This window comes from Eurosta solidaginis, chromosome 2 (assembly GCF_040869045.1).
Source record: "Eurosta solidaginis isolate ZX-2024a chromosome 2, ASM4086904v1, whole genome shotgun sequence".
Lineage (NCBI taxonomy): Eukaryota > Metazoa > Arthropoda > Insecta > Diptera > Tephritidae > Eurosta > Eurosta solidaginis.
The window spans coordinates 8051721-8079035 of NC_090320.1; the positions used below are offsets into that span (position 1 = coordinate 8051721).

Here is a 27315-nt window from a genome sequence, read left to right on the forward strand (position 1 = left end):
ACCTGAAGGGTTGCGCTACACAGCCCCTTGAATCTGCTAGTTTAGTCGCCTCTGACGAGAGGCATACCTACCGCGGGAATATTCTGACCCCCTAACCCGCTGGGGTACTATCTCCATGATCTTCCCAGTTAATCCTTTACAGTTTAACTGCAGAATTCTGCAGTGCATAGGGGGAGACGTCGTCACTCTGGGAGTAAGTGACGGGTGGCTACGCCTGGGTTGTGGAAGGCTGTTGTTGTTGTTGTTGTTGTTGTTGTTGTAGCGATTAGGTTACTCCCCGAAGGCTTTGGGGAGTGTTATCGATGTGATGGTCCTTTGTCAGATACAGATCCGATACGCTCCGGTAACAGCACCATTAAGGTGCTGGCCCGACCATCTCGGGAACGATTTATATGGCCACATTAAACCTTCAGGCCATCCCTCCCTCCCCACCCCGGAACTGCTGTTGTGGCCCTGGGACTGGACGTCCTTGGGTGAGCATTGGGATACCCGGTGTATTTGGGTATGCGGCCTGGCAACATGGCGCAATGAATCCCGTCGGGGGGTTGCCGTCGCGGAGGCCAGAACATCTAGGAAAGTGGCACCGTCCATGGCAGGAGCTGCATTGGGCGGATGTCGAAAACATATATATTCTGTGCTGGCAAACGGTGCAAAGGGAGGTAGGCACTAAGAGTCTGTTTCCCTGACCTACACAATTGCTGCCTTTAGGATCTGTTTATTTCCGGATCAGCACAGTATACCGCAGACCCTACACCTTCCATTACTTTGGAACCATCTGTGTACACATGTATCGCCTCGTCCGCCATTTGAACACCCTTGCGCCGACCGTCCACCTTTATTGTGGCCTTAAGATCTGCCTCGAAGCGCAGATACGGAATCAGGTAGTCTGTTCGTCTTGTGATTGATGACGCTATACTACTATTGCCGTATGGTCGGTATCCAAGCTGCCCCGAGGCACCGAGCCTGGTTGCAGTTGTAATGTGCAATAACGAAATTTTAGTAAATTTGTCTGGATTTTGCGTTGTCCGGATTATGAGTTGCCCGACTTCTGAAAGCCAGGATTATGTAGTTTGTTTGTAGAGGATTTCGCAGTTTGTATGTAGATCTATTAAATTACTCTTTTTTCCCGTCAGGGTGGCTATCGACCTGGTCTTACCATTGGACACGGCAGCACAGTTAGTGCGCATTGTGATCACTCAACAAATGCAATGCCTATTGAAATGAGTTGTAATAAGGGCATTCTCAGTCCACAAAAAATACACTGCGAAACGGGGCAACGTAAATCACGTGAGGAATTGCCATCGGAGCCGCATACAAGTACGAAACCTTATAATATAGTCGCATTAAAAATTGATGATTCCGAAGCTGAAGATGTAACTAATACAACAGATGAAAATGTTACTGAGGAGTCTAAAATGTGTGGTCCACCGAGTATAACCGATGGTGCATTAGTTTATAAGTAATTGTGTTTTTATTTGAGTTTTTGTTAAATTACTCATGATTGGGAGGTGACACTGCGACCTTTGTGCATATCTATTGTGCATGACCTTTCAGTCTAATTTTGTATCTGGAGGCTTTTGATGTATCTAAGTATCTCTTCAGGCTTTTTACTCCATATCACATAGGGATTAAGAGTCAAACCACCTAGATGGGAGAGTCTCTAATTAGCCAGAGCGACGCATTCGCAGAGAATGTGAACCGGCGTTTCATCATCCAGCTCACAGAAACGACAAATTTGGGCAACGGATAGATTTAACTTACTTAGGTTATATCGCAGACCACAGTGTCCCTATAGTACCCAGTGCGAGTTCTTAGGTCTGTTAGATTAATGAGTTTGGCTGATACCTTCGTTGCCGGAAGTATAACCAGTTTGGCCTGTCTTTGCCCTGGGCAGTCAATCCAGTGACGTCCGACTTGTTTAGTTTCCCAGTTACTTATAGTTTCCCTGGCGTGTGCTTTTGTAAGCCCACCAAAGGGTTCTGGACCATAGAATGCTGCTATAGCACCCTGCTTTGCTAGGTAATCTGCATATTGATTACCTTCAAGTCCCTATGTACGGGAACCCATCCTAACAAAACCTTGTTTTTGGATTTCAGTGCAGTCATCCACTAGCTTAGATGTAACTGTGTAGGATTGCAAAGCACACAGGGCCGCCTGCTTGTCCAATATAATATATATTCTCTTCGATGTTGAGCCTCTCCGCAGACATTATCTACCGCAGACTTCTATTACATGGATTTCTGCCTGAAATATGGTGGGGTAGCATCCCATTGGTATCGATTTCTTGAAGTTCGATCCATTCGTGAACCAGACCTCTGAGTCAGGGTCATTATAGCGATTCCCTGTTTTCCAGTGGGTCCTGTCCACAATGGACACTTCAAAGTTCCGTGAGATTCTGAGCTTAGAGGACATTAGGTCACGCAGTTGTAATGTGGCATTTCCTATGAATTTTCTTATTACTATCATATGCCCCATCAGAGGTATAGGGCGGCCCCCACTCCGCTAGAAGGACCAGGTGGAAAACGATTTAAACTCGCTTGGTGTGACCAATTGGCGCCTGTTGGCAGAGAGAAGAAGCGACTGGCGCGCCTTGTTGGACGGCCATAACCGTTTAAACAATTAAGCGCCAATTAACTACGTAAGTATCATATGGCCTATCATGTTTCCTGGCTTCAACTCCGAAATATTTGGAAGTCTTAGTGCGCCTAGTGTTGCCTCTTTCTCTATCAGAATAGGGAAGGGAGGTATTCCCACTAAAGAACTAAGTGCATCAGCAGGGGCCGTTCTCATCGCACGCGTTATGCCAAATTTCCTCCAACAGCGTCTTTACAATAGTTCATGGTTTGGCAAGCACTCAGAGTGTATTTTTGCTATGAAAAGCTTCTTAGTAGAAAACTCATCTGCCTTGCAGATTCCGTTCGGAGTCGGCATAAAACATGTAGGTCCCCTACCGCCAATTTGTAAGAAAATGAAAAAGGAGCTCGACGCAAATTGGAAGAGAAACTCAGCCTAAAATCTTTTCGGAGTTTATCGCACCTTACATTTATTTATTCATTTCAGTGCCTTCTGAGTTTGCAATGACATCTAAAAATCTCTGCTAAAGTCTTCAGACGACTTCGGTATCAAACTTTGTATTGTATCCCCCCAGCAGTGCATTTTCCTGTCGCAAACCTGTGATTTGAGAATATTGCTGTTCTCTAAAAGGTACACACTCCTGCCTGAGCACATCTTTTTTGGGGGGCCTATTGCCTATAATCGTTCTGGTCATATGGGCCTTTTCGCTATTGCATTTCTGGTCCAGCTTTCTGCTTAGTACTTGCCATCCACCCCTCTAACCCGCAATGCAGTCCAACAGAATGGTTACTAGCTGGCAAGCTTCTTCATACACTCGAGCTTTAGTAAGTATTTAATCTTGCTCAAGATATTGCCTTCACTCCGTCCTGACAGTCACTATCTTTACCGCTGCGCTCGTTTGAGGAACTCCGTTACATGTAACAGTATGGATATCTTACTGCTGAGCCGAGTGGTTATAAATAAATTTTTCCACTTAATATTATGAAGTTTGAACAATTATTTAAGACGCCATTTTCCTTAAAATTTAAGAACAATTATTTCACGCTGATTCAAACATTTTAGAAACCATTGCTAAGCTCCTCAACCTAACCCATTTGTGAATGGACAAGAATGCCTGTTATTCGGCATTCTTTTAAGCTTCATTTAGGTATCTGCTCTATGTCACCTGGGTTATTCGCCTTTTAGTTGTTCCAAGCATCGTTTCGCAGTCTTTACCTTCTTTCCTCGTAAGACTAGTCACTAGAGTAGTCACTTGCTAATCTTGAAATCCTTCATATGCAATACCAATCATAATTAAAAAGTAATATTTGTTTTTAGAAACACAGACCTCGCCGATGTGGAAGGTGTCTACGAAAGTGGCACAGAAATATTCTTCAATTGCATACCGAGTGCTGCAGGTGAAAGAAATACATGGAAAATTATTTGCGACAATGGGCATTGGATTGGACGTTCCTACAATTGTGGTAAGTTAATTTTCTAATACTTAATTTGTCAAGATGTCGATGGAAGAGCTTTCGTTTGTATTTCAAGAGCTTTTAAAGACAAAGGTATTGTGTTACCGAAGATATTTGTATAGATTTTCTGATTGGTTATTTTCAGCTAATGGTACATGTCTATTTAAAAATAACGAGCCGAATGTTGTGAGTTTCTATAATGATCTTGAAATTCGAGAAGATGTTGTTGAGTTTCCGCCGGGTGCCACCATAATATCAAGGTAGATTCCAAAATATATATTTATTATATCTGATTTCCACAAATTATTTTGCCTTATACTTCTACCCTTAAAACCACAGACTTCTGAGTGAGAGTTAAGCTCAGACGGTACCACCAGCTCTTGTGTTTCTAATTAAGCTTCAGCTAGTCCTGACACTTATGATGTTTGTTCACGCGGTGGGTTTTAGAAGGTTGTTAAAGAAGAAAACCCCTTCCGAGAAATTTTGGTAAATTTAGGCGAAGTGGTAGTCCATTGCCTAATTGGCCTGTGATAAACTCCGCAAGCTTCAACAGCTGTCCATCGAATTCCGTGTACGACGATGAGTTAAGCTTTTCCTTTGAGGAGAATATTAAACAAAGAGAAGCCACACCTTCCATTATCAAGGAAATGTGTTACGTACACTCCAAGGGAGAATAAATATTGCCAACAAGTACTACTTTCAACTGAGTAGGAATTGAAAACAAAAGTTCTCTCTCTCAACGAACAGAAAATACATACATTCTATCATGGTATAAATATTACCAGGTAAAACCATTTACTCTTCTTCGCGGCCATAATGGTTTTTTGATTTTTAAAAAATTTTAAAATCACCCTCTTAAACTTTGTGGAAATGACAAACCAAAAAAAACACAAACAAAATTGTTGGTATGACATTTTTCACCTTTTTAATGCCAAAAAAATAAAAGCTTATGAAATAAGTGAAAAAATATTTCGAAAAGTTTTGAAATCGGTTTTTATGTATATGGCAAAAAAATTAGTTACCAATATAATGGATGCCTCAACACATCCTATTTTTGCAAAGGGACAAAAGAAAAGGCCTTACTTCGTAACGTCTTCTAATTAAGAAGCAAAATTTGGAGACCACCCATATTTATTTTCCATTCGTCCTTCTTCACTTGGTCGATACGTCTTTAACCCTTAAATATGCTGAAACTTCACTCTATAAGAGATCAGCAGTCTCAAGTGTGCGCGCTACTGCGGAAAAAAATGATCTTGGAGGTATTCTTTGGTTTGTTTTGGTCCTTTTCCTCGCGGTTGGTAGATATATTTTTAATTGCGGCTAACCATTTAGGAGATGCTGGTCGTTGCGTAACAAGTCACTCCAGCTAACCCTGTTCCGCGATAACTGACGCCAACATGGGGCACCAAGAGAGATCAAAGTCTTCACGCCAGCAAAAACGCTGTAGCTCTTCGCAGCTTAGCTAAACATCATCGTCCAGTTGGAGTATGATAATTCGTGGAGGCTGAATTGACCGACTGACCGGTCAAAGTGCCGCCGTGGTGTAGAGCTAGTGTGTTGGTCAAAAATATTTAAGAAAATTTCTATAAATGGTATTGATTGTCCCTTGGCATTATCTTGGCACCAAAAGTTCGTCCGCCTTAGCAGATAAAGTTTTGGGTCGGCACAAAACATGTATTTAGGCGAGCCAGTTCGTAGAAAAACGAATACACGATACGTAGCCTTCGAATTGGATGGAAAGCTAGACCTTAATCTCCTGAGATATATATCACACCAAATTGTTATTATTAGTAGATATGTATCTCTTCCATACACCTTGGCAGTAAGTCGGGTTTTTCTTCTCGTCGCGCAGACGCAGATAAATTTCTAAACAATTTGTTGAAGAAAATTCCTCAGAAGAGGATCGTGGCCCGATACTTCTTTTTGCGGGAAACCACAACACAATTCTTGAATTGAAAATTTTGGAATGCGGTTGACCGTTGAGATTTCTTTCCCAAAAACGTTATTTCCACCAATAAAAAATTCGGGTTTGGATAAAATATCGTAATATTAATGTTACAAGGCAAAAATATATGGTGATTCTATACGAATGCATGCCACTGGTAATACGCGTCCAAAAATACGGAGAGAGGTGTTAAAGGACTCGTATTGACCTCGAGAACAATAATCCGAAGGCGGAAAAAAAATTTTAGATCGTTCAAAAGATATTAACGAAAAACCGAAAAATTACCCCGGAGTGCTCCGAAACCGAGAGTGGGATCCATATTTTGCGCATCACACCTTTCTGCATTGGCGGTCTTTGGCCGCGCTTATAAAAAATTACGTTGGATGGGTCCAACACCGCTTTGGAGACCAAAACTATATCTGTGCAAAACACTTATGTTCACAATTTTTTTGTGGGTACCACAAAATCATCAAAATTACAACCACATGAAAATGTTCAAAATTTCTTTTGCAAATATTTCTTGACAGTTCCAAAATTGTTTACCCCTGCTTTCGGATTCGCGATCCTGTATCTAAAACGGGTCTTTTGATACCCCTCTTGATATTTTTGGACGTGTATTAAGAGTGTCATGCTGTCGTATAGAATTACCAAATATATTACAGTTTGTTATATTTTTGTTTTGAAAACAAAACCAAAATAAAAAAATAAAAATTTGAGAGCAGAGAGAATTTTAAAATTTTTTTTAACGTCATTTCGGCTCTCACCGGTTTTACCTTGTAATATTTATACCATGCATTCTATAAGTATCTTTTCTTACTTATTCTGTTGTAAAGCGCGAACGGCGTATTCAAGCCCAAAATCTACGTTGGCTAAGTCATGTTATGCCAATGAAGAAAAAAGCTCGGGCCCAGAACGTATTACTATCGACATTCGAATTTTACGGCAGGAGTCGGCAGACCTGTTGTTGTTGTTGTTGTTGTAGCGATAAGGTTGCTCCCCGAAGGCTTTGGGGAGTGTTATCGATGTGATGGTCCTTTGCCGGATAAAGATCCGGTACGCTCCGGTACCACAGCACCATTAAGGCGCTAGCCCGACCATCTCGGGAACGATTTATGTGGCCACATTAAACCTTCAGGTCATTCCCCCCTCCCCACCCCCAAGTTCCATGAGGAGCTTGTGGTCGCCAGAGCCTCGTCTGTTAGTGAAACAGGATTCGCCGCGGATAGGTGAGGTTGACAATTGGGTTCGGAGAAGCTATATATTGCGCTGGCAACCTGAAGGGTTGCGTTACACAACCCCTTGAATCTGGTATTTTAGTCGCCTCTTACGACAGGCATACCTACCGCGGGTATATTCTGATCCCCTAACCCGCTGGGGCAGTCGGCAGACCTCCACTGAGTTGGTAGGAACAGGTGGAGGATGATTTGCGCTCCATTTGTTGGAGTAAATCATCACGGAAGAGGTATTACTGATTTAACTTAATACAAAACGGCCAACAGCGACTAGGCGGTTTACCGTTTATCGGCGGTTACCCGTTCGCTTTCGTCGTAGCTCTCTAGTCTTTCTTTAGACAGCAGAGGATAAAAGTCTAGAACAGGGTTCGACTGCTAACACGACCCCCAGCGGGTTAAGGGGTCAGAATATACCCGCGGTAGGTATGCCTGTCGTAAGAGGCGACTAAAATACCAGATTCAAGGGGCTGTGTAGCGCAACCCTTCCAGGTTGCCAGCGCAATATACAGCTTCTCCAAACCAAATTGTCAACCTCACCTATCCGCGGCGAATCCTGTTTCACTAACAGGCGAGGCTGTGGCGACCCCAAGCTCCTCATGGAACTTGGTGGTGGGGAGGGAGGGATGGCCTGAAGGTTTAATGTGGCCATATAAATCGTTCCCAAGATGGTCGGGCTAGCACCTTAATGGTGCTGTGTTACCGGAGCGTACCGGATCTGTATCCGGCAAAGGACCATCACTTCGATAACACTTCCCAAAGCCATCGGGGTGAAACCTGATCGCTACAACAACAACAACAACAACAACAACAACAACATAAACTGCTAACACGCCTTCAAATCGGGAGATGTATCAAACGACGCGTATTGACCTCGACAACAAGAATCCGAAGGCGGAAAAGAAAAATTCAATACCTATTCTGAGATATTTGGAAAAAGTGTATTTTCTGAGCTGCGTCCTATAGTTTGCGAACAAGGGATTCCGGTTAGGGCACCTCCAAGTATGTACTCACATATAGTTTGAAGGTTCTTTTGTCAAAGCGAGATAACACGCGGTTGCCCAAAACAGTGTTTAGAATAGAATAGAACACATTCCATAAGAATAATCAGCCCTATAACGGTCGATAAGTTTCAAGCAATGTGCAGACCTCTCTCGTATGGTAGTCTTTGAATAGTCGACTTCCTTCACTTTTTCTGCAATCACTGTGGTGAGCACTCGACAGCAAACAGATAAACAATTATTCCTTTTAAAACAGGTGCGTGGACATAGGAAAATTTTCAATGGTCGGCAGCAATGAAAGAACTTGCATACATTCTGAATGGACTGGTAATAAGCCAGCATGCTTTGGACTGAATCAAGAGAACGATTATGCTAGTATGAAAATTTACAAAAATATTTTATTTTTGCAATTTCAAATTAAACTTATTTTAGTGGAAAAGGCGCCAACTATACTATTTCGGCATCAAAATGGGCCTATCGCACAGAGTAATGATGGCAAATTGATTGTCTATCCAGGTACCACACTACATATGGAATGTTTGTGGATGAGGCGTTTTGGTAATCCGAAATGGAATGTTAGTCATGAATTTAGGTAATGAAGCTTATATGTCCGTAGGGGAGCCGTTAGGAAGGTTTAAGTTTTAATGGTGTTTTTTCTTTAGGAACTACTCTGAAGGCTGGGTCACCGAAGCTGATGAGGGTCGTGATGCTACACTCGAATATCGACTTAGCATATTCAATGCCATCGACGAAGATACTGGCGTATATTCATGTCAAACACCCGCACGTCACGAACATTCAGTAGAGGTGGTTGTAAAGGCCATTAATTGTCCAGAGATACCACAACGTCGTGGTCTTATTGTCAATACAAACGATACAAAACTAAGTACGCGCGCCTTAATGTCTTGCGCCAATGGAAATTCCTTGATCGGCGCCTCTGAACTATTTTGCTTACCAAGTGGTAATTGGAGTGCACCATTGCCGGTGTGTGAAAGTGTGGAATGTGGTGATATACCATTACCAAATAATATTAGTTCGCCCAGAGTTGCGGTGCTATCGCGTGAGGTTGGCGGTAGGGTGGCATTTTCATGTTCATCAGGTTATGGCCTGCGTGGACCTGCAGAAGCCATTTGCTTGCCAACTGGTGAATGGTCAACACCATTTCCTGCGTGCGTCGAAGTACAATGCGATAATCCCGGTGCGCCTCTAAACGGTTATGCGCAGGGTCAGGCTCCATATCGGGCAGGTGATGTAGTACAATTTAATTGTAATCCAGAGTATATGATGCAAGGACAACCGATAATAGCGTGCCAAGATAATGGACGTTGGTCGGGCGGACTGCCGAAATGTGTGCAGGCGTGTTCTTATCCTGGTATTATTATTTATTTGGTTGAACCGTTGTATTGAATTTTTCAAAATTGAATTCTTATTTCTAAGGTACTGCTATTAGTGGTCGTATGTCATCGGTAAAATTTTATTATGCCATCGGTGAAAGTATTACGTTTACTTGCGACGCTGGTCTGGAGTTACGTGGTGCTAAGGTGTTGAAATGTCTGAAAAACGGCAAATGGTCCAGCGCTATACCCACATGTGTCACTTCCAATCAAGTGAACAAACATATAAATATCTTAGGTTAAATTTTAGGTTAAGTAATACATATGATGTCAATGATGTGAAGAGAGTGTTTGCTTAACATTATTTATTTCAATTCCTTGCGATAATAAACTAACACCACTGCTGAATGGAATATCACCCTATCTCGAATGCAGCTCAGGAAAAGTTTGAATAACACCCTATATCAGAATTTGTTTAAAAACGCCCTATCTGAGCTCAAATTCAATACATTTTGTCATTAGCTGGGACGTTTTCGAAACAAATATGAGATAGGATGTTCTTTAACTGAGTTCAGAGATAGGGCGTTTTTAAAACAAATTTTGAAATCTGCCGTTATTCAAACGTTTTTTGAGATTGGACGTTTTCGAAACGGCAAGCGAGATAAGAGTAATATTCCACTCAGCAGCCGGAAATAAAGATCTACAAATAATGTAGATTTGATTGTAAACGCATACCGGTTTTAATAAAATTAAATTTTAATGAAATTTTGTTAAGGCATAATTTTTCTGATGGATGTTATAGGGTTAATGGTACGACGTACCGATTCTACATTTTTACTGACATTATATTGCTCCAACTTTAGTTTACCTTCAATCTTCCGCTCCTGTCTCGCTCTCCAGGAGTAGATTATTCCAAAGACCCTGCCTGATGGTTATTCCGGTTATCTCATGCCCTGGAATTCTGATTATTTTGATATTGTGAAACACGACAAAAAAGTTTAAGACTTGTCGCGAATACATTTAACAGGACAAGCACTTGCACATCTATAAAAAAACAGCTGATTCAACCAATCTTAGGGCCTAGCCACATGCTATGTGCGAGTTGACCTAAATTTCTAGAGAGAAAATCTAAATCACTGGAAACTGTCGGCAAGCCAGTGCAAAATAAAAATTTTGAATTTTTATAAGCATGCTTTTCGACCTGTATTCAAATGTGAAATTTCAAAAACAAAAATATTGATTTTTCAATATTGTTTATGCAAATAAATGGCTGTTGTCCATTCAATTTAAGCAAATCATAGATCAAAGAACACTGATTCCTGCTGCGATTAAGGTCCGATCGATTGTACATGATGGTGCACTCAATTCTGTTCAAGCTGATGTTGGCGACACAAGAATTTGATCCTTCTCAAATATGAATCGCAACCTGAACATATTTGGCAGCCAAGTGCACTAATTGGCCTAACGAAGTTATTGGAGGCGTACCAACATCACATTATTGAATTCGAGATTGTGGAAAAGGTCATTGTGCACGTGCTCCACTATGTCCGAAAAAAGCCTTATAAAACGGAGCCACTGCATTTTCTTGGACTCCTATCTTGGGATAGGTACTTACTGCGGACCATAATTAACCTCTTTCCATTTTAAGCGTGAAAACACATCAAAAATACCAAATTTCCCGTATTGTTATTATTTTCTGAGCAGAAATAAACAATTTAGGTTTTCAAACCAACTCGCACAGTTTTGACCGTTTTTTCCTAAATTATTGCAGTGCTGGAAAGTTCCAGTGGAATATTGGTTTAGGTACCTAAAATTTAGGGGAACTCGCACCCAAATCTCTATCCGTATCTGGATCACGCTTTATTGGAACGCCAGAAATATCGCCATACTGCATTACCGGCATGTGGCTAGGCCGAGAAACTTTATCCAAAGAAATTAAAATTTTAATTTCTTTGGTTATAATAAAGGGCCCATTACTGATACTTAAGGCTCCATTACTGAAACTTAGCATAGACTTGACTTGACTTGAGAACTGTCACTTACAACAGTTCTGTTAAATGAACATTAAATGTTACTGATTAAGCGCCAAATACACGACACGAACATTTCCGCGAACATTCCGCAATCTTGATGGCAGCTTTGGCCATACACCATACGAACTTTTGGCCGAACATTAGTTCTCTTTCAGACAGCGATGAATACGGACAACAATTGTGCTGCGATTAAAGCGCATAGTCATTATTCTTTTTAATTCTATTACAATAATCTTTGCTTTTTACTTGCCACAATGATGGCAAAGATTTATACATTTCAATAAATTCACTCAGAAATTTTGTATTGGCCATTTTACTTTTCCGCGCACGTCTGTTCCGTTCAGAAATTACTACGATTATGAGCTGTTTCGCCATACACGCACGAACAGTTCGCGCAAATCTTTGCCAAAAATTAAAATATTTGCGCAGAAACATGACATAACGGGAATGTTCGCGGAAATGTTCGTGTCGTGTATTTGGCGCTTTACTCAAAACTTGGTAACACTTAACTTGACTTAAGGGCCCATTCCTGATACTTAAGGCTCCATTCCTGATACTTAGCATAGACTTGACTTGACTTGAGAACTGTCACTTACAGTTCTGTTAAATGAGCAGTGCATGTTACTGATTACTCAAAACTTGGCAACACTTAACTTGACTTAGAAGTCTGTTGAATTTTGATTTTTTATGTAAGTTATAAGTGACGTTTACATTTTGAGATGCCATTTGTTGGTTTCCATGTCATTTGGACATTTTGACATACAAATTGACATTTATTTAAAAGTAAATTTCAAACCTGATTATGATGCCAGATTGTATGCGCTAAGTGGAGTATAATCGTGGCTAAGTTGCCAAGTTTACGCCAAGTCAAGTCAAGTCTATGCTCAGTATCAGTAATGGAGCCTTTAGAATAGACTTGAATTGACTTGTCGTAAACTTAGCCACGATTATACTCCACTTAGCACATACAATCTGGCATTATAATCAGCGTTGAAATTTATTTTTAAATAAATGTCAATTTGTATGACAAAATGTCAAAATGAAATGGAAACCATCAAATGGCATCTCAAAATATAAACGTCACTTAGAACTTACATAGAAAATCAAAATTCAACAGACTTCTACGTCAAGTTAAGTGTTGCTATGTTTTGAGTAATCAGTAACATGCAATGTTGATTGATTGATTGATTTATTTAGTAATAATGTTCATAAATGTTCATTTAACAGAACTGTAAGTGACAGGTCAAGTCAAGTGAAGTATATGCTAAGTATCAGTAATTGGCCCTTAACTTTATAACCTATGTCAATACTGCGCTACAGTACAACTACGTCCCGGTTTGGAATATCTTAGCGCTGTGCATGTCATAGCTGGAAAAGCAAGCTGTCAAATTTTGACATTCATTTTGTAGCGGGCTAGCGGGCGAGTGATTGTGATTTGTGATTTTCTTTTATTATTACATTGTTACTTTATTATTTTTGTAATATACCTTATTTTGTATAACCTAGTGAGATATGTTTCTGGCGAAGTGACTTAAGAATTTTGTCATGTAATTATCAAAGAAAAATAACAAATAATATTAACTGAAACTGGACGATTTTAAAGTTGATAAATTAGGTAAGTGAAAGGTAGCAGTGAGCATTATTTTTATTTTTTTATCTTTATGTATTGAATTGTATTATAAAATATGCAGGTAATAGAAGACAAAACTGTATACTTAGTACTAGCAGGTAGAAAGACTCAAGAAAACGTGCCTTATGTGTAATTTAGTGTCTAAATATGTATTCAAGAACGTGATGGATGTAGATGGGGTCATGGTCGAAATTGTATGTATGTAGATGTGTATAGATATACATATGTTATAAAACGGTTTGCGTATTGTAGTTTTTACTCTTTTTATACCCAGCTGTACTTGTACACAGGGTATTATAACTTTGATTGGATAACGGATGGTTGTACAGGTATAAAAGAATCGTGATAGGGTAATAGTCGGTAATAGTCTAGTTGAGGGGTCGACTGCGGTAGTAGTGCAGTTTACGGTACCCACCCTAAAGTTGGGCTAAGATTTTCGAGTGAGGTATCAAAAGACGCGTATTAATCTCGAGAACAATAATCCGAAGGCGGAAAAGAAAAATGTTATCTCTGTCCGGAGATATTTGCAGTTGAAGTTGGCGATTTTCATGTGGTTGTTGTTGTGTTTGTACCCACAAAAAAAATTGTGCATCTAGTTGAGGGGTCGACTGCTAATACGCGTCAAAAAATATCGAGAGAGGTGTCAAACATCAGTATTAATAATCTTGACCATAGTGTACAAGTACAAGTGTGTTGACTTATCTGTCAAGCATTCTGACAGGCACTCGCTGGATTCGGAATGACAGCGAATTCAAAATGGATACCATTACCGAATGCTCCGAATGATTGAAAAATTGAAAAAGTCCATACGATTGGTAGTCAAAAATGTTGTCGTTGAGACTAAAAATGCGACTCTAGACCTGAGATTTCCATCAGGTGAGCGAGGCTGTTTGTAGTTTTGACGTTTATCGCTTAGTGAACACACTTGGTATAGGTACACTATGATCTTGACATCAGTATTAATAGTCCGAAGGCGGAAAATAAAAATGTTAACTCGTTCAAAAGATATTAACGAAAAACCGAAAAAGGACCCGCGGGTACCTCCGAAACCGGGGGTGGGATCCATAGTATTTTTGCTCAGAACACCTTTCTGCGTTGGCGGCCTTTGGCCGCGCTTATAAAAAGTTACCCTGGGTGGGTCCAACACCGGTTTGGATACCAAAACTATATCCGCACAAAACACTTATGTTCACGATTTTTTTTGTGGGTACACAACACAACAACAACCACATGAAAATCGGATTTTGCCATGTCCGTCCGTGCGTCCGTCTAACTAACTTGAGAAAATATTGAGATATCTCCACCAAATTTGGTACACGAGCTTATCTGGACCCAGAATAGATTGGTATTGAAAATGAGCGAAATCGGATGATAACCACGCCAACTTTTTATATATATAACATTAACATAAAACACAAAAAACCTGATTATTTAGTAAATAATACACCTAGAATGTTGAAATTTGACGTGTGGACTTTTTTAAAATGGGCGTGGCACTGTCCACTTGTGAGGCAATCAATTTTACAAATATTAATCATAAATCAAAAATCGTTAAACCTATCGTAACAAAATTCGGCAGAGAGGTTGCCTTTACTGCAAGGAATGCTTTGAATTTACGTAATTGATTAAAGACCACGCCCACTTTTATATAAACGATTTTTAAAAGGGCCGTGGACGAATAAAATAAAAAATAATATTTGCAATAAAGAGCTTTATATCAATGGTATTTCATTTCCCAAGTGGATTTATAACAATAAATCAAATTTTAATTTAAAAAAATGGGCGTTGGACCGCCATTTTATGACTAAGCAATTTTCTATTTTTCTGGAGACATAATTCGAAGAAAAATTAACGGATCGTAATAAAATTGGGTACACAAATTTTCCCTATAGCAGGAAATATTTCTAGAAAAACTGGAAGAGATCGGTTAAAGACCACGCTCACTTTTATTTAAAAGATTTTTAAAAGGGTCGTAGACGAAATTAATAAGCTATATCTTAGCGAAAAGAGCTACTTTCTAAATTGTTTTATCACATTAAATTGGAAAACACTAAACATTTTTTTGTCTAAGCAATTTTCAATGTTTCGGGAGCCATAACTCCGCAGAAAAATTTACATATCGTAACAAAATTGGATACACATATTTTCCTTATAACAGGAAATATTTCTAGTAAAAATGGATAAGATTGGTTAAGGACCACGCCCACTTTTATATAAATGACTTTAAAAAGGGTCGTACGCAGAAATAATAGTTAAATATTAGCGAAAAATAGTTTTGTACCAATCGTAGTTTGTGCCATTATAACAAGAAATGGGAAAAAATTTAAATCATGAAAAATGGGCGTGGCACTGCCCCTTTCTTACAATGCATTTCCCAACGTTTCTGGAGCCATAACTCGACGAAAAATTTGGTGCACATGTTTGCCTTTTAACAGGAAATATTTTCAGTAAAAATGGACTAACTCGGTTAAATCGCCTTCTTTTATATACAAGACTAGCGGCCCCCGTTGCACTTCGTAGCAACCAACAAAAAAAGAAATGAAAGGTTATAAATTTTTCTTTATGAAATGAATGCATTGTATTTCAAAGTTATTAATGTCAATCCAAAACATTTGGATATACAATATTTTTAGTTTGCCCATTGGAAGCGAGCACAAACAAACAATTTGGAGTACCAACTCTTGAGCAGGCCACGTATAGCTGTCCATGTGAAAACCACGGCTCCTCCAAATTTAATCCACATATTTGAAGCGTTTGTCTTTGTGCCTTATTGATGGACATGACAAATGATAGACGCACTGGAAATTGCAAACGCTTAAATTCAAATGGCATATCTGTTGGAATCAGTGGAATACGTGGTATGAGTACAATTTCATTTTTCGCTGTTCCGGTCAATATTGTCGCTTCAATTAAATTCGGCATACATTTTTTTACTACTAATCTTGTGCCATTGCACAGTTTTGGTGCATTTAAATTCCGCAGTAAAATAATTGATGAGCCAACCTTTAAATTTAAATAATGCGGTGGCATACCAGGTGGTTCCAATGAATTCAAAAATTCAATTGGATAATTCACTGCATCATCTGCATTCATTGCGCTATCAACAGATTTATATGATGTCACTGCACCTGGCAATTTTTCTTGAATCTGATAATTGATTGCATTGACGTGTAAATTTTTTGATGCCAGTATTGCGCGTTCTCTCAACCAATTGTGATTCCTGTAATTTTGAACAACATTTGGAAACACACTTTCAATCAACTCTTCTGTTGATTGGATAATGGTACAGAAATTGTTCGGCAATGTAATCAATCCATTTGTATTATCGACTCGAACTTTTCCATTGCCAATATATAACAATTGCTTCGAGAACCGATCTGCAGATTGGTCGTTGTGGAATTGAACGCGCATATTTATGTTCAATGTCAATTTTTGCACATGTCGCCACAGAAGAGAAGACTTTAAACATGCGTTGATCTCATCCGTCGGTGTTGATCGTGGAACCACAGGCAATATTTGTCGAAAATCCCCTGACAATAATATTAATGCACCACCAAAAATTTCTTGATTCTGACGTAGATCTTGCGGTGTAATGCTTCCAGCGATTTTTTATGCATCATTGTACATTCATCCAATAGAATAATTGCTGCTTGTTGCAAAACTTTTCTCATCGCAGAATTTCTTGAAATATTGCACGTGGGATGTTCAATCACCTGCTAATTTGAAAATAATTACATTTTAATTAATATCGATTAAATTTTAACGTGATCAATCAATAAATATAACCATACCTGCACATACAACGGCAATTTTAATGCAGAGTGCACTGTTCGTCCATCATCCAATAGAGTAGCAGCGATTCCCAACGAAGCAAGTGCCAATGCAATTTTTCGTTGCGATCGAATGGCAGCCAAAATGAGTGATATCACAAATGTTTTTCCCTCATTATACATTTCCAATGAAATCAGCAAATCAGTGTTTCTTGTGTGATGACGCTTTCGAATCAAATAGTCTTCTGCCATAAAATCTTTGTATTTATTCCGCAATGCAAGAGGATTTGATGGAAAACATTTTGACATGATTATGGCATATAAGATACGTATTTGATGTGGAGAAGAAGCAATCGATGCATCGTGAAGCGTTAAATCCCAATGCGCATCATTTTCAAGCAAACCTAATTGCTCGCATGCTTCACGATACGTCATACATAAATGACCACTCACTCTTCGCAAATGTTGAAATGAACGTGGCTCAACAACATTTACTAACAACAATCGAGTTATGGAGTGACAATCAAAATGTACACTTCTTTTTATTTTTTTTTTTTCAAATTTTGAATTTTTTCTAAAATAATCATAACTCAAGAATGGCAAAACCGATTTGGGATTTCAAAATCAACTAACAACCATCATCTCTCCTTCCTCTATCTTTCCTAAAAATTTCATGGCAATCTTTCTATCCGTTCTCGAGTTATGGAGTGACAATCAAAATGTACACTTCTTTTTATATATATAGATTCTGTAAAAGTGTAGATGCAGGTAATAAGCTATTTCTAGTAAAAGTTGGAAAATTTCGTTAATAACCCTGCCTTCTTTTGTAATAACGCTTTTTAGTACAATGGCACTTGTGTTTTATGTTTATTGTTCTGTTATATCTTTATTTTAATATAAACAGTATCCTGCTAGACAGAGCTGACGGAAACTCCAACACATTAACAGAATTTTTCATATCACTAATGCACTCTCATACATTTTTCCTTTTATTCGTATGGAAAACCACGGTATGTATGTGTATGCATACACGTATACAGAATGTTTACACCAGGTTTGTCATGTCGCCAATAACAACCTGATAGAAACTTTGCTTTACGCCCTATGTAAATTTCCATCAGCCATATCTGTCAATTGATGCCTCAAATGACTGATAGCTGTCTAGCAGGGTAGGGAAATCCCCATATCTGAAGGAAAACTGCATTATTACCCGCTCAAAGTCATTGGTGTTAGCCTCTGCATCCTTTTTGCTTATTTTAAACGAAAATTAGTTCAGAATAGAACCATATGTAATGTATTTTTGCGCAGCCTTGTAACACTATTAAGCACACAAAACAAACAACAACAGCATTTCAAGTGTACAGCTGGGTATCTAATGTTAGGTTTCACCCAAACTTAGACTTCCTTACTTGTTTTTTAATAAAACTAGAAAATGCTAAACCTCAAAATCAGGCTCGAAAGATTGACGACATTGCGATATAGTTGTTCGTAATACAAACGTAGATATGTATGTTAGGGTGGGTCGATTTGTATGGACGAAAGTTAACCGATATCACTCCATCGATTTTTCGATAGGATTTGGGCTCAGGAAAAAAAGTTCCACTACGCATACCCAAAAAAATATTTTTCGAGCCTGCGAAATTTCATTTTTTTGACTTTTTCGACTTTGATTTTTAAGGTTTTTTTCATGACCTACTAAAAAAATTTTCATATGTATACCCTGTCCGACCCAAAAAATGTCCGCTAAAAACGTTGTGGATAACAGTTTTTTGAAAAAAAAAAAAAAATATATATATATATATAAATATAAAACGTTTTTAGCGGACATTTCTGGGTCGGACAGGGTATACATATGAAAATTTTTTTAGTAAGTCATGCAAAGAACCTATAAAAATCAAAGTCGAAAAAAAAGTAAAAAAAAAAAGAAATTTCGCAGGCTCGCGTAGTGGAACTCTTTTCCTGAGCCCAAATCCTATCGAAAAATCGATGGCGCGATATCGGTTAATTAATCGACCCAGTCTAATGTATGGACATTACTTCCATATGTATGTACACATGGTTTTTTTTGCGAAACTAAAATGGAGAAGGGGAGTTTATTCACGTTGTTATGTTAAGATGACCATGGAATAAAATGAAAAGTACATTGAGAAATACACATGTGCATACCCTATATACATATGTATATAAGGTAAGTGTGCTCGTTCACATACAGCTCATAGAGCAAGCATTATTTATTGGTAATATGAGGCTAGTAACCGATAAGTAGATCTTTTAAGCATTTATAAAAAATTCTCTTAAAGCGCAGGTGTGAAACATACGATTTGGGATTCAAGGGGTTGCTAGCGCAGTTTATAATTTCTTGAGTTGACACGAGTTGCAAAGTAAAATGCATTAGCGTCACCGACACCCCATGTAAAAGAATACTGTCATTGTTGTTGTAGCGACAAAAACACTCAAACGTTTTGGGGAGTGTTCTCGATGTTGAGGGTTCTTTGCGAAGTAGAGCGGTCGTTTATCTCTTCTTTTATCTTCACGTTAATTACGTTTATAAGTTGTTTATATAGTTTTAATATCTTTTAATTCATTTGTATGTAGTCTGTAAGATTTTGATCATAGACTTGATAAATTAAACTTAACTGAATTAAGTAGGGACACGATATCGAAGGCAAAGTAGCGATACGGTCCTCATATCAAGTATCATTTTCAAAGTATCGGCTAGCCGATATTATCGAATCAAATATACTCGATATTCAAAGTATCGATACTGATTTTAAAGTACAAGGTGTAGATGAATATGCACCTTGAAATGAAATCTCAATGGCCCATAGTCATAGTCAAAATAAAATAGGTTTTAAATGTAGTTGCAGCTTTTTGGCATAATTTTCTAGTACCTGGGCGACTGAGCTCTGCTCGGCAATCTTCGAGTATGCCACATAACATACTTTGTTCTACATGTCATCAGTAGAGTACTCTTTCGTCTAACTACCCCAACCCTAAATGGCTACCCTACTCGAAAATGTCCCTATTGTAATGCGGAGTGAAATACCTTTCGTTTGATACCCATATCGGCATATCTCATGCAATTTTTTTTTTAATTTCGAATAGGTGGCAACCTTGTGAAACATTCTGAGTGGCAACACCTAGGTAGAAAGTCTTAGAAGGTGATACATTATCTCTGTGCCAAATTCCATTTAAATCGGTTGCGCCGTTCCCGAGATCGTTCGGCTATACAAATATACGAATATCCAAATATACAAGATTTGCTCGTTTAACGTTATAAGATTAGCTATCTGTCAGAAAAGCTGCAACTAAATTTAAAACCTATTTTATTTTGATTATGACTATGCGCTAATATGTATTCCTTTGGACGTGTAAAATACAATTTGTAATAAGCCCGGATCTACAAAGAATGCTCTGCCAAAAGCTTCGCTTCGCTTTACTTTGCACAAACTTTGTGGGGCACGACCGCATCTAAACTATAGATTTAACACATCTGTCAAAGCGGAGCTCTGGGCAAAGCTTTTTATATAATGCCAACGCCTCTAACACCACTATCATTATGGTCCACCCCTCTTGAAACAGCAAGTTTCCTTGGACTACCGTAAGAGGATCTTGATGACAATTAGTGATCGGTCGCACCTATTAGATGGGGCGAAGCACTGCTACAACAACAACAGGTGAGTTAAATGCATGACCGCACGTGCATCTTGCTACACAAGATTAGTGAAATGAAACGAAGCACTCCCGGCCAAAAAATTTATTTATTATTCCAAACAAAAAAAGAAATAAAGGCTGACTTTCAAAACTGTAAGTCCAGGATCCATGGATTGCATACTTTTAAAACTGTATTTGCGGCATTCTCGTACAGTTGAACGTGTGACATATCACCTTTAGGGTTCATTAAATATATAATTTGCCTATATGTATAAACACTAGGGTGGGTCGATTTGTATGGACGAAAGTTAACCGATATCGCGCCATCGATTTTTCGATAGGATTTGGGATCAGGAAAAAAAGTTCCATAACGCATACCCAAAAAAATAATTTTCGAACCTGCGTAATTTCATTTTTTTTTACTTTTTTACTTTAATTTTTAAGGTTTATTTCATGACCTACTAAAAAAATTTTCATTTGATTGCAAAATTTTCATGTATACCCTGTCCGACCCAAAAATGTTCGCTAAAAACGTTGGCGATAACAGTTTTTTAAAAAAAATATATATTTTTGTATGAACAATACTTTTTAAGTAGGTCATGAAAAAAATCTTCAAAAATCCAAGTCGAAAAAAAGTAAAAAAAAAAAAAAATGAATTTTCGCGGGCTCGGAAACTATTTTTTTGGGTATGTGTAGTGGAACTTTCTTTTATTGAGCCCAAATCCTATCGAAAAATCGATGGCGCGGTATCGGTTAATAAATCAACCCAGTCTAATAATCACACAAAAAAATATGTTTGTATTTGATTGTTAAGTTTTTTCCCCAACCTCATATCTCTATCTTAGTGCCGCACAAAGAGAGTGCATGCACCGCCTCAGCCACCGTCAACGTAATGGGGTCAGTAGCATTTTCTTTGAACGCAGTATCGGATTGTTATTTTGTTTGCTGCCTTGAAGGGTGATAGAAATATAGCCGGCATCAACCGCTTCAAACTGAATTTAATATTTGTGTAGGTATGTAGTTCAACTGTGATTTTGACGATAAATGTGCGTATACAATTTTTTATTATTTAAATACGCAAACGATTTAGTTTTATTCTGGTATAAGTGTATACAGCTACGGAAAAAGTAATAGAAACATCACCTAAGATCTTACAAGTTTAAATTAATGTCGGATTCGAGCTCGTCGATCAGCCCCTCTGGCCTATGAGTTCGGTTGTTGTTACAATTAAAATACTTCTCGAAGGACTTGCGGAGTCTTAAAAAATAAATATAAGGTGCGATAACCTCCACAGAGATTTTAAGCCGAGCTTCTCTTCACATTTGTCGTGCTCCTTTTTTAATTTTTTCTACAAATTGCCGACAATAGCCTCATAGCTTCCGCAAATAACTTGGAATGTTCATACACATATTTAGCAGGCGAGGCTCTGGCAACCTTAAGTTTCTCATGGAGCTAGAGGGTGGGGAGGGATGGCCTAGAAGGTTCTATGTTGTCATATTAAATTGCCCCCGAGATGGTCGGGGCTAGTACCTTAATGGTGCTTGCTATCTGAACGTACCGGATCTGTTTCCACCAAAGGAGCATTAACATTGATAACACTTCTAACTATCTTATGTTATTTACGTTTTTTACGTAGTTATAAGTTGATTATTTAGTTTCTAATACTTTTGTATCTAGTCTGTAAGATTCCTTTTGATCATAGACTGACTAACTTAAACATAAACTTCACAAAACCTTCTTGCAGAAGAAGAAAATACACTACCAAGGAATACACTCAATTCGCTTATAAAATGACCGCTTTATCGTTTTGTAGGCCCAAGCCTGTCGCTTTGTATTTACCAAAAATGTCTCTCTCGTTGTGCCCTAAGGCACATCTCCGGCGGGTTAGGGGATCAGAATATAACCGCGGTATGTATGCCTGTCGTAAGAGGCGCATCGATAACACTCCCTAAAGCCTTCGGGGAGCAACCTTATCGCTACAACAACAACAACAACCAAGGAATACAAGAGTCACCCTGCCCAACTTCGTGCTGGATACTGTAACTCTTACTTGTCCAGAATCAATCCCCAAAATACGTAATGTATGTCCTGCATGCGATGTGTCCCCACATGACACCAACTATCTTTTCAATTGTAATGTGAACCTACGCCTCTAACACCAATTTCCCTATGGTGCGCCCTCTTGAAACTGTCAGTTTCCTTGGACTTCCGTTAGAGGACTTTAATGACAATTTGTGAGTGGACGCTACAAAAACAAGACAATCCTTTGCTGCTTGTAATTTCGGCACGCTCCGGGCCCAGCACTCGCACTATGAGGTAGTAACCCGATATCTCGATTTGTGTAGCGCAGTTCCTTGAATCCCTGTAGCCAGTTCAGCTCAGTTCTAACTAAACTGATACTGGCTTTCTCCTAATAGCACTGTGCTTATAATTAAAAACCTATGAAAATTACATTTATCTGACATGTATATACATATACATATATACATATACATATTTGCAAGTATTAATTCGTAAGGGATCTTACAAAAAATGGCTACACATACGAGTATACATATTTTTTTGATTGAAAGTAATCGAATCAATTGTACCAAAGCATTTCTTTATTGATGCCTTGAAAACGCTTCATCAATTAGTTTTTAGTGGACTCCAATGATGTAATTGAACAATCGATTCTAAATGCTAGCTAATTCTAACACCAAGTGTTGACGTTATCAACTTTCGATTACAAACACTCAATCATTGGGCGCTTTCATTATAATGCGTATGTATGTGTGATTATATGTTTAGACATATCTATACATTAAGGAAGGTCGTATTTGTATGAGGCAACTTTTTCGACATCGTTGTTGGTAGTAGAAAAAAGACAAAAGCATATCTACAGTTAGTTGCGAGCCTGAACAATTTTGAAAGAAGCTTATTACTTATCTGTGTTCTTATATTGGGCTTTCGAGATCACTCGCAGTTGAGGAAAGCAACCTCCACAGGGAGACGCTCGTCCCTCTAGCTTAAATTCAATCTGTGTTATCGAACAAAGTGGCAAAGTTAAACTCGAGGCAACTTTAACTGAAATTTTAATAATAAGAATAAAACTATTAGAGCAAGAGCCCGTGACTGCCAGACCTTCGTCATTTTATAAAAGTTGAAATTTCGCCAGTGCATAATTCCAACTGCAGCAGGATAGGTGGTCTATTATAAAACTTGTGTCATGGTGGCTTTAACAGATATCGCAGAAAAATAGACCTTTCTTTCGTCATTTTATAAAGACTGATTTTCATATATGGTCTTCGTCACGATATAAGCAGACACTAGCCTCATTGTCAGACACTTTCCATAGTGGCTTTGATTAGCCAGACAATTTTAATCCTTCTAAACTTCAAAAAACATAGAAGCATTTTATACTGAAATTCAAATACAAAATCTTAAAAAAAAACTTGAAATTTTGTTTGTCGTAAAAAACTTTCAGCATATGAAAAAGTATTTAGCTTTATGAAAAAGTACAGTTTTGTATTATAAAAAGTGTGTGGCTGGACAAAGCCACTATGGAAAGTGTCTGGCAATGAGGCTAGTGGCTTCTTATATCGTGACGAAGGCCATATATGAAAATCAGTCTTTATAAAATAACGAAAGAAAGGTCTATTTTTCTGCAAAATTTTTGCACGATATTTGTTAAAGCCACTATGACTCAAGTTTTATAATAGACCAACTATCCTGCTTCAATTGGAAATATGCACTGGCGAAATTTCAACTTTTATAAAATGACGAAGGTGTGGCAGTCACGGGCTCTTAGACTATATGCAAATAAGGCAAATGGGAAAAGTAGCACAATGTCTGAATGTGTTTGTAACAGTTCAACCACCGCAGAAGTGCGAGTTCGAATCCCACTCCCGGTAGAAAAGGCATTGATGAGATTTACAAGAATAATCGAAAAACTGTTGCCATGCCCATGTTGTTGTTGTTGTAGCCTACGGTTACTCCCAGAAGGCTTTGGGGAGTGTTATCGATGTGATGGTCCTTTGCCGGATACAGATCCGTTACGCTCCGGTAACACAGCACCATTAAGGTGCTAGCCCGACCATCTCGGGCACGATTTATATGGCCAAATATTGAACTGTCGTCAAGAGTAGACGTGTTTTCAGTGTGTGTGGGGTGCGCGCAATTGAAATCGCTTTTTACACTATTATTATAATCAAGTTTTATTAAAATTTACGCTAAGTTTTCACTTCAAATAATGAATTGTAAAATCTGCAATCAAAAAGTGGACCGCGCAGACGGTGGTAAAGTCACCTGTGCCGACTGCAAATATATTTTTCATTGTGTGTGCGTCAATTTAAATAAATCCGATGTCGATTTTATGAGAAGCAACAACACCAAATTTAGATGTGATGGATGTGGTGTCGCTCGTCGTAAATCGTTGCACATCCAGCCTCTGCCACCACCAGCGACTGCATCAGGGCTTGCAAATGCCTCCAAAGCTGCACCGACGCTGGAAAAAAATTTGGCATCTACAAGTTTGGATCAAGCCAAAAAACAACAACAACTGTCCGCGAAAGCAACTTCAGGTAATGCAAATGGGCAAGGCAATGCTAAAGAAAACATTGCGTCTAATACCAACTCAAATAATCAAAAACAGCAGATAGACAAATACACGGGTCAACAACCTAACGATAACTCCAGACAGTGTAGGGAGCCACGAGCCAGTTACCCTACGTGCTGAAAGCCAGCTGACTACAGACCCAGAAGAAGTTGCTAACAAATTTAATACATACTTTACCTCGATTGGTAATTCAAGTTCAACCCTTTGTGATTGTCAGTGTGCAGCCAATCTACCCTTATGCCAAGTTGCAACTAATAGTTTCTTTTTTAACCCCGTATCCAGCTTCGAAATCGCTAAAATTATAAAAACATTGACCAACTCTAGCTCTTGCGGCGATGACGGTATTTCAAATAGTTTATTAAAAAAAATATCGCTCAATATAGTAGATATACTGAAACATTTATTCAATAAAAGTATAACTCAGGGTGTTTTTCCTGATGATCTTAAATGTGCCATTGTAATCCCGATCTTCAAAAAAGGGGATAAGAGGGACGCACGTAACTACAGGCCCATATCTCTACTCCCATCGATTTCCAAAGTATTTGAAAAGGCGGTTAAAAATAGAGTTGTGAACTTTCTAGATAAATCGAACTTTTTCAGCCCCATGCAATTCGGATTTCGATCCAGACTCTCAACAGAGGACGCTCTACTAGATTTCTGCTCAAAGGTGTACAAAGCTCTAGATAGTAAAAGTAACTGTGCTGGTTTATTTGTCGACATAACAAAAGCTTTTGATATGGTAGACAGGAATATACTTCTGGAAAAAATACATAGTGCAGGTTTTCGTGGCTTTATGTACAAATGGTTTACATCTTATCTTTCTAATAGAATACAAAAAGTTAAAGTGGGTAGTTACTACAGTAGCCTGCAGGAAGTTAATCTGGGCGTACCCCAAGGCTCTGTCCTTGGCCCGGTACTGTTCCTCATTTATATTAATTCAATTTTTTCAATTCCATTGAAGGGCAAAACGACTGCCTTTGCAGATGATCTTGTCATTGCGTATAGTACAACGAGTTACTTCGAACTAATATGTGATATTAGCCACGATGTACATATGCTGAGGACTTGGTTTGCTTTACACAAGCTACTAGTTAGTAATAAAACGAAGTTGATGTATTTTAGCATTAAAAAAAAAAAAATAAATGTAAGGCGCGATAACCTCCGAAGAGATCTAAGGCCGAGCTTCTCTTCCAATTTGCGTCGTGCTCCTCTTGATTTTTCCCTACAAATTGGCCGGACGGGACCTACATGTTTTATGCCGACTCCGAACGGCATCTGCAAGGCAGATGAGTTTTCACTGAGAGCTTTTCATGGCAGAAATACAATCGGAGCGCTTGCCAGACACTGCCAAGGGGCGACCCCGCTTAGAAAAATTTTCTTCTAATTGAAAAATCTTATTTCTAAAATTTTGATGTTGCTTTGCCCGGGAGTTGAACCCAGGGCATACGGTGTGATAGGCGGAGCACGCTACCATCACACCACGGTGGCCGCCTGCATTGCTCCCAAATAATTTGAGGCTTGTGATCTTTTCTTTCATTAAGCAGAATGCGCACGTTTTAACATGCATCATATGGCGTGTACTTTGAATGGCACGAAAAGTTCATTTGCAACCAACGTTAAATGCAGTGATAACTGCTTCAGGATTGATGTTGTTGAAAATTTCAAATACCTAGGCATTGTAATCGATAATCATTTAAATTGATCTGCACACATTCAGAAACTAAAACATTACTTTCTGTACACTACCCGTCACTTCTATCGTCTCAAAAAGTGTTGCACTATGTCCACTCTAAAAGCTGTTTACTATGGTCTAGTCCAATCGAAACTTCAATATGGGATTACCTGCTGGGGTGGCGCCTCGGCTAGTAAGTTGTCACCCATTGTAACACTCCAAAAGGGAATTATAAGACGCATATGTGGCGCAAACTACAGGTCTCACGCTATGATATCCTTTAGGAGACTAGATATACTACCATGTCGTCATCTATATTTATTTAAAGTCCTAAAAACGTTCTTTATTAGATTGGGATACTTAGAAAGTTATCCTTCTGAAGTCTACAACCTTAGGAGCAATCTGCTTCCATCGGTACAAAT

At 38.7% G+C, this 27315-nt stretch overlaps 4 protein-coding genes across 10 annotated transcripts in view; 2 read left to right on the forward strand and 2 right to left on the reverse strand.

Annotated features, from left to right (window-relative positions):
- The window catches only part of Hasp (Hig-anchoring scaffold protein), a 71640-nt gene extending 61375 nt beyond the window's left edge, over positions 1–10265 (forward strand). For all 3 annotated transcript variants that reach the window (XM_067764271.1, XM_067764272.1, XM_067764273.1), the window contains 7 exons: positions 1134–1459; positions 3892–4037; positions 4174–4288; positions 8460–8578; positions 8636–8795; positions 8866–9575; positions 9641–10265. In XM_067764271.1, the coding sequence (XP_067620372.1) occupies positions 1134–1459; positions 3892–4037; positions 4174–4288; positions 8460–8578; positions 8636–8795; positions 8866–9575; positions 9641–9840 (1776 nt within the window). In that variant the 3' untranslated portion in view covers positions 9841–10265. The remainder of the gene's footprint in view (positions 1–1133; positions 1460–3891; positions 4038–4173; positions 4289–8459; positions 8579–8635; positions 8796–8865; positions 9576–9640) is intronic.
- LOC137239232 (uncharacterized) overlaps positions 1–10567 on the reverse strand; it is a 145841-nt gene extending 135274 nt beyond the window's left edge. For all 3 annotated transcript variants that reach the window (XM_067764277.1, XM_067764279.1, XM_067764278.1), the window contains exon 1: positions 10406–10567. The gene's annotated coding sequence lies outside the window, so the exon portion shown is untranslated. The remainder of the gene's footprint in view (positions 1–10405) is intronic.
- A 2392-nt stretch (positions 10568–12959) lies between these two features.
- The window catches only part of hrm (hermes), a 38730-nt gene continuing 24374 nt past the window's right edge, over positions 12960–27315 (forward strand). For 2 of the 3 annotated variants that reach the window (XM_067764286.1, XM_067764285.1), the window contains exon 1: positions 12960–13185. The gene's annotated coding sequence lies outside the window, so the exon portion shown is untranslated. Of the gene's footprint in view, positions 13186–21469; positions 21638–27315 lie in introns of all 3 variants that reach the window. The other variant, XM_067764287.1, reaches the window with a different exon arrangement.
- On the reverse strand, positions 15782–17978 carry LOC137241959 (uncharacterized). The gene is made up of 2 exons (XM_067769328.1): positions 16992–17978; positions 15782–16916 (listed from the first exon to the last, which is right to left on the reverse strand). The coding sequence occupies exons 1-2, from the start codon at positions 17403–17405 to the stop codon at positions 16743–16745; spliced, it is 588 nt and encodes a 195-aa protein (XP_067625429.1). The 5' UTR covers positions 17406–17978; the 3' UTR covers positions 15782–16742.